The following is a 6,846-nucleotide window of genomic DNA, read 5'->3' as shown; positions in this document are numbered from 1 at the left end:
GTTCTTATTGTCTACGCTTATAATAGCGCCTAAGCCATATAATAGCAATTTTTCCGATGATTGTCTATGCTCAAAAAGTGACGCTTAGATGCTTTCAAGTATTGAATATAGAAATCTGACGTTTATCCAGGGAGTACGGTCGTAACATAGAGCCGAAATTTGGAATTAATGTGGGAATATAAAAACAGTTTGTCGGATATTTCAACAATTATGAAAAAAGATGTTTGTATTTGTATAAAACCATTTATTTATCAAAAAATTTATTTATGAAAACCAAAATAGGTACATAAATGGTTAAATATTACAATTACAGGAATGTTCACATTATTTAAATCATGGCGATTTAATATCAGTGTACTTTATTAATACAAATAAAAAACAATTTTTTAGTACTAGTTCCACGACATACCAAACTATACACAGGCATTGTCTTAAACTTAAATGACCGCCCAATATGACTTGGTCAATGCGAACACGCGCCAATCTCTACTGGCAAATAATCTTTAGTTGACTTATCGTGTTTTGCCAGTATAGATATTGATTTACAAAAGCGTTATAGTTATTTATAGCGTTTTTCCAGTAATAATATATTCAATATCGACTTAACACGTAGTGATATCATAAAATTACGGAGGAATTATAATGAATTTGACGACGCTTGTTTTACCAGACGATAGAGCGTGTTGATATCTATCAAGTATCTTATCAGTTCCAGGTTGTTCTATGTCACTTCGAATCAATCAAAAAGCCATTTTGCTAAAAAATGTGATATAGAATAACCTGGAAATAAGGCAGCGAAGTATCTATCAGTAACTATAAATAAATACCACATGAGTTAAGACGCCTCAATAGCTCATCAAAAATAAAATAAGTAAAAAAACTGTGAAGTTATGAGGTTTTCATATCTTGACGCCGATATGCATCGGACACATACTTAAAAATCAAAACTATGATTCTGTTACTCTATGTTAATATTAGAATATTTGAATGTTCTTGTGAAATATGAAAGCAATAAAAAAAATGATTATTTCATATACTTTGGAATTTTATTTCATCCTGTCTCAAAAAATGATTTATGTACACAATCAATAGCACAATTCACTAAATTTAATATAGTTTTGCGTAAAATTTGCATTTTCAAGATACTTATTATAATATCAAACAAAATACACTATGCTGGCACACATAAACACTCTTTAAACAATTCCTTAGAAATATTTTATAGACTAATTATACATAGTAATTATACGCACAAAATATGAAATTTAATATAGGTTTGCATAAAATTTGCAAATTTTCAAGACACTTATTATAATAATAACAAACAATATAAGGCTGGAAAAATCACAGATGCAGACACACATAAATACTCATTAAACAATTCCATTTAAATAAATCACTGCATTGAAACAGAACTAGACAAATTATTGGTTTTTCATAAGGATACTGACATGAATGTATACTTTGAAATAGATTTCTTTTGAGTATTTACATGAAAAAACTGTTTTGAGACAAATATAAAATAATGTTTCACAGTTGATTGTAAACAGGTGAAATCATACATCGTTTAAAATGTAACAAGGATCACTTATACTGATATACACGATGCTGTAAAATTTTATTTTATATTCGGCTCAACACGGTAATTATGATTCAGTGAAACCCCCGAAATAGCAACAACCACCCCAAAGAAGCGATTACGGTGCATAGCCGAGATTGTCAATTTTTGCACCTAGCATTAATATTAGTGCGCTCAACTCTGACTTGGCTGCACCGATCAGAGCCGCAGTCTCTGACTTGGCTGCAATGATCAGAGCCTGCGTGTCTGACCTGGTTGCAATGCCGAGAGCCACCATGTCAGACCTGAGCGCAGCAACGTTGATGGTCAGCAACTCTACGGCGGCATTCAACACGGGCACCGGACCCATTGTCTGCGTTGCCACAGAAGTTTGTGACAACGAAAGCCTGTGGGCTCTCACTGTTGCTGGGAAGACAGCACTGCCTTCACTTGTAGCAGCATGGGCTCTTGTGAAAGCAGCACTGTCTTCCAGTGCAACAGTTTGAGCCGTGAGCCGTGGTGTCGCAGAAATTGCACATTCGGGGGTTGTCATCATATCTGCATCTGATGATGATTTAGAATATGCTGTAGTAGGTACAGTAAGAGGGGTTGCGGTGAGTGCCACCTCCATGCTGCTGGTGCTGGGTTGGATGATCCACCCCTGGGGCTCCGACGTTGATGCGACGTTGACACAGACGCGACCCAAAATTTCCTGTGGTACCTGTGAATTAAATGTTAACACCATAAGTAAACATGCGACGGGTGAACCCTTTTATACTGTTAATCAATATAGAATTACATGAATGACCTACCCCCCCAGTGTAATTGCCCTGTCTACCTTGCTCCCCAGTAACTGTAAATGGCACTATTAGAGCCATAATTCGCTGCTGGAGAGCAGACAGCCGGATTCTACAGGGCGGGCCGCCTTCTGTCTTCCTCTGGGAGATCAGGATTTTGGCCATTTTGGCCCGCGTGTTCCGCCTCGTGTCTTGCCATACCTGTAAACAATAATAATTAGAAATTTTCAATTTCAACAATATTACTAACGATCTAGTACTATTTACAGCAGTGACATTTGGGATGCTTTCAAAAGATGTGGTTTAATTTATGAAAACATTTCTTACTTGAACTTGCTATCTATAGCTACCTATGGTGGATTTATGTGGAGAGTAAGATATTTTGTAAAATAATATTGGATAGTTTGTTGACACAGTCTATTATATTTAAATAAATAATAATTTTTACCAATACTAGTAATAAATAGTAAATCACCTTTTTCCACCGTCTGTGGGATTTTGTAGCACCGCCCAAACAAGCATTTAATTGCTCCGACAGTTCTGTCCACAACCTCTCCATGTCGAGGCTGGTGAACTGCCCGGTGAGCCTTCCGGCGACGAGGTCTGGATGCACTACGGAAAATATGGTAATGTTATAGTATTCCATATCATTGCGGTTAAGCTGGTTTGAGTTACAGTAAGTTATGGTTTGGTTTTTAGTCTCATAAAACGAGGTCATTACACAATTATAAGTATGTCATAATAATGACACAGGCTATGTCTCGAACTGTGTTAATTCCACATGTTGGCATAACTTTAGTAGGCTACATTTCTTACGAGTATTGAATAAAAACGTGGTAGCTACTGACATTCCATGAATTCTACCAATTGCTCCATCTGTTAATTCTGTAAAGGAATAAATAAATACACTTTTAGTATGATTCCTACATATTATTTTATAAAAGAAACAGTATATTTGAAATCAAATCTGACTTACCGACGTATCTGTTCTTATGCCAGCGCTCCATTGGCGAGCCAAAAGTCCGACGACAATAAGTCTTCAGATTTTTCTACGTTCTGCTACTGGCCAACAGACGTTCAACGAAACGAGTATATAATTAATTTGACGAGTAAAACAGTCGACTTTGACAGCATAGATAATATACGTATATCTGACAGTTAAATCGTGATGGCGTTAAATGATACCGACGTTTTATGTTTTTTGGGTTATTGGGTGGCAGATAATGTAATAACGAAGCAAAGGGTACACAAATACTGGGTGAAACATTGGATAAGGAAACGAACGACATTATCCCACACAAATTTAATACGAGAATTGCGTTTGCAACCGAGCGATTTCCGCAAATATTTGCGAATGTCGGAGGATGTATACACAGAACTGTATAATTTGGTCTCCCCATTTATTAAAAAAAAAATACTATGATGAGGGAAGCTATTTCTCCTCATGATAGATTATGTGCAACCCTGCGATTTTTGGCTGCCGGCGGAACATTCACTGACTTGCATTATAGAACTGCGATTGGAAGACAAACTCTGGGCAAGATAATTCCCGAAACTTGCCAAGTCATCACTGACGTTTTGAAAGGAGAATATTTCAAGGTGTGTATTATATTATACGTCATCTAATAAAGTTGGGCAAATTTACAAATATATCATTAACAAGTAGACATTGGTTGGTCTTATAAAGTGAACGTTTAGTGGATTGTTTTACCTATATAAATCATAGACGGCAACATCATAAGAATGGCAGACAAGATGCATTTGAGATAGGTATATATATAGTCACAAATAAGGCCATCGTTGACATGCTAAATATTCAATAGACCATTAGAATGCTGTACCTAGCCAGGACTCTCCATATAGGCTGTAAGCAAGCTGCTTAATTATTCCTGTTGAATGTATTGTAATACTAGTCATATTCTTCGAAAAGCAAGCATGGAATTTGATTTCTAAATGAGGCCACATAATAATATAGGTTTGCTAACATAGCTCAAATACTTACCATTTGTTGTATCGCTTAAGCTAAGGTTTATAGGCATAAAAACAAACAAAAAAACAAATAAATTGCCTGGGCGCAGTTGATGGGAAACACATTGCAATCGTGCCACCTGCAGGCGCCGGCTCCCACTTTTATAATTACAAACATTTCCACAGCATTGTTTTGATGGCGATTGCAAATGCTAATTATGAATTTATTTATGTTGATGTTGGAACAAATGGACGTATTTCTGATGGAGGCGTACTGAGAAAATCTGATTTTTTCAAACGTTTAGACGAAGGCAGATTAAAAATACCTGCACCAAAAAAACCTACTGCTAATTCTGATGCACTGCCATTTGTTTATATTGGCGATGAAGCCTTTGCATTACGTAACGATTTCATAAAGCCGTATTCACAAAGGCAATTAAATCACAGTAAAAGAATATATAATTATCGGACATGCAGAGCCAGGCGAATTATAGAAAATGTTTTTGGCATTTTAGCTGCTAGATTCCGCATTTTTCAAGCTCCAATAAACATGAAAATTGAAAATATCAATACAGTTGTATTAACTTGCTGTGTGCTGCACAACTTTCTTCGTCGCAAATCAACACATACTTATACTCCTTCTCATGACCTTGATAGGGAAAATCCTGAGACAGGTTTAATAGAGCTCGGACTGAGGTCACAGGACACCTTAGCGCCTTTGGAAGCAACGACTAATCGGAACTCGACTGCCAATGCTAAGAAAGCGCGAGGAGATTTCGAAAAATATTTTAATACTACCGGGGCTGTCACATGGCAAGAAAGTATGATAAGCAATAGATAAATTAAACCAATGTAACAATTTAGTTAAAATGTTTTACCTCAATACAATCTTCGTTGTTTAACGAGTTGGAGTAACTCTCATCAGGAGACATGTTTTCCAAATCGTCCACCATGCTGGATATTGAGCTCGATTCTGTAAAACAAAATGTAAATTGTTAAAATACAACATAATACTCAAACTTGTTTTTTATTATCTCTCCCCTAAGTACCCATTCCTTCATACGGTTAATATTGATATTGGTATAATTGGTGTAATCCAGTATATCGGGTATTTTCAAAATGTGTTTTCCGCTGTATTCCTCATAACCAAACTGTACCATTAATTTTGATTGATGATTGACGATTTATTGATTGTCTCTGAAGGAACCTAACTCGAGCGATTTTTGATTTTATGATCATTTCTTTTCTTCTTCTTTCGACCATGTCCGATCATAATATGGACCTCCACGGAGTGGAGGTTTGTATTGACAGATTTTGTTTTTACGAGAAATGGATGTCAGCCACTTGCTCAACATATTAGGTCCATACTCTGACTCATACACAAATTGAAATTCAATGTGTACTTGTCAGACCCAGGATTTGAACCTGGGACCCGACCACGACTCAATAAGCCGCGCTTTCACCGCCATGATCGTACCTATATATTATTATTTCTTACCTACCTCAGCAAAGAATAAATAATTTTATTGTGACTAGAAATGATTCATAGCTGTATGTTTTAATTGCTTAATAGTAGCTAATCTAATGCGATGTCACTTTCAGAGATACGACAATGTCATAGTCTGCACGTGTATAATAAATAGCTTTAAAGCATTCCCTCGTACCTATATATTATTATTATTTATTACCTACCTCGGCAAAGAATAAGAAATTTTATTGTGACTAGAAATGATTCATAGCTGTATGTTTTAATTGCTTAATAGTAGCTAATCTAATGCGATGTCACTTTCAGAGCTAGGTACGACAATTTCATAATCTGCACGTGTATATTAAATAGCTTTAAAGCATTCCTACGTACCTTCCATTTGGTCGTTCAAGAACTCCAAATTTTTATAGTACCACAGTTTGGGTAGATAAACTGCGTCTGTGCCGGCTCCGCTTCGATATGATGTCCTTACTTTATTTCTCTCCTTTCTGTTACCCGACCTCAATGTCTGTATTTTCTTTTTAACATCGTCGACCCTTGCCTGCGACTCCACCTTGATTAAAATCTCCAAAAGTTCCGCATACGCCAAGGACTTGGCATCACGATTCTTGTATAGTGGGCTGGTCGTCTTCCACAACGATGGGTTGTCTTTAAAACAACTAATAAAATCTTCCAAGAAACTTTTCGAATGCAATCGTAGATCTACCATTGTTGTTATCGATGTGAGATGTCCGAACACTTTGAATGACAGTAAAATAATGATGGCGCTGTCGTCCGTCGGCATAGATATAAATAATGTGACGGTAAAGCGTGGTGAACGTACGAATTTCAGCGGCTCGGCGAGTAAAATATCAAACATGTTTGAAATCCAACGAGCCTGGTCTGCGGATTAAAAAGTCCGCAGACCTGGGGTGCTCCACGCGAAAAAAAAGTCCGAAGACTGTAAATCGTCTGACTTGCGTGCCAATGGAGCGCCGGCATTATGAAAGTTTTTGCGCGCGAGAAATAGCTGTCAGATGTGGGCATAGACAAAAAAA

General features: G+C 36.7%; 1 protein-coding gene across 1 annotated transcript; it reads right to left on the bottom strand.

Annotated features, from left to right (window-relative positions):
- Positions 1-1,030: 1,030 nt before the first annotated feature.
- LOC147077557 (uncharacterized) lies at positions 1,031-6,614 on the bottom strand. Its single transcript, XM_085941523.1, has 5 exons — positions 6,182-6,614; positions 5,202-5,296; positions 2,831-2,967; positions 2,371-2,556; positions 1,031-2,279 (listed from the first exon to the last, which is right to left on the bottom strand). The coding sequence occupies exons 3-5, from the start codon at positions 2,912-2,914 to the stop codon at positions 1,698-1,700; spliced, it is 852 nt and encodes a 283-aa protein (XP_085797649.1). The 5' UTR covers positions 2,915-2,967; positions 5,202-5,296; positions 6,182-6,614; the 3' UTR covers positions 1,031-1,697.
- Between the last annotated feature and the right edge of the window lie 232 nt (positions 6,615-6,846).

The sequence above is a fragment of the Rhyacophila brunnea genome, unplaced genomic scaffold, assembly GCF_057557595.1.
Source record: "Rhyacophila brunnea isolate RB1 unplaced genomic scaffold, BYU_Rbru_1.0 scaffold_13, whole genome shotgun sequence".
NCBI classification, from domain to species: domain Eukaryota; kingdom Metazoa; phylum Arthropoda; class Insecta; order Trichoptera; family Rhyacophilidae; genus Rhyacophila; species Rhyacophila brunnea.
This window is presented reverse-complemented; position numbering and strand designations above follow the sequence as displayed.

Excerpts from the sequence above, each read along its gene's own strand:
- LOC147077557 (XM_085941523.1), bottom strand. The coding sequence starts at position 2,914 with ATGGAGAGGTTGTGGACAGAACTGTCGGAGCAATTAAATGCTTGTTTG. Across the intron at positions 2,557-2,830 it reads CCCACAGACGGTGGAAAAAG|GTATGGCAAGACACGAGGCG; the intron begins GTGATTTACTAT and ends TATTGTTTACAG. Across the intron at positions 2,280-2,370 it reads AGGGCAATTACACTGGGGGG|GTACCACAGGAAATTTTGGG; the intron begins GTAGGTCATTCA and ends TTTAATTCACAG.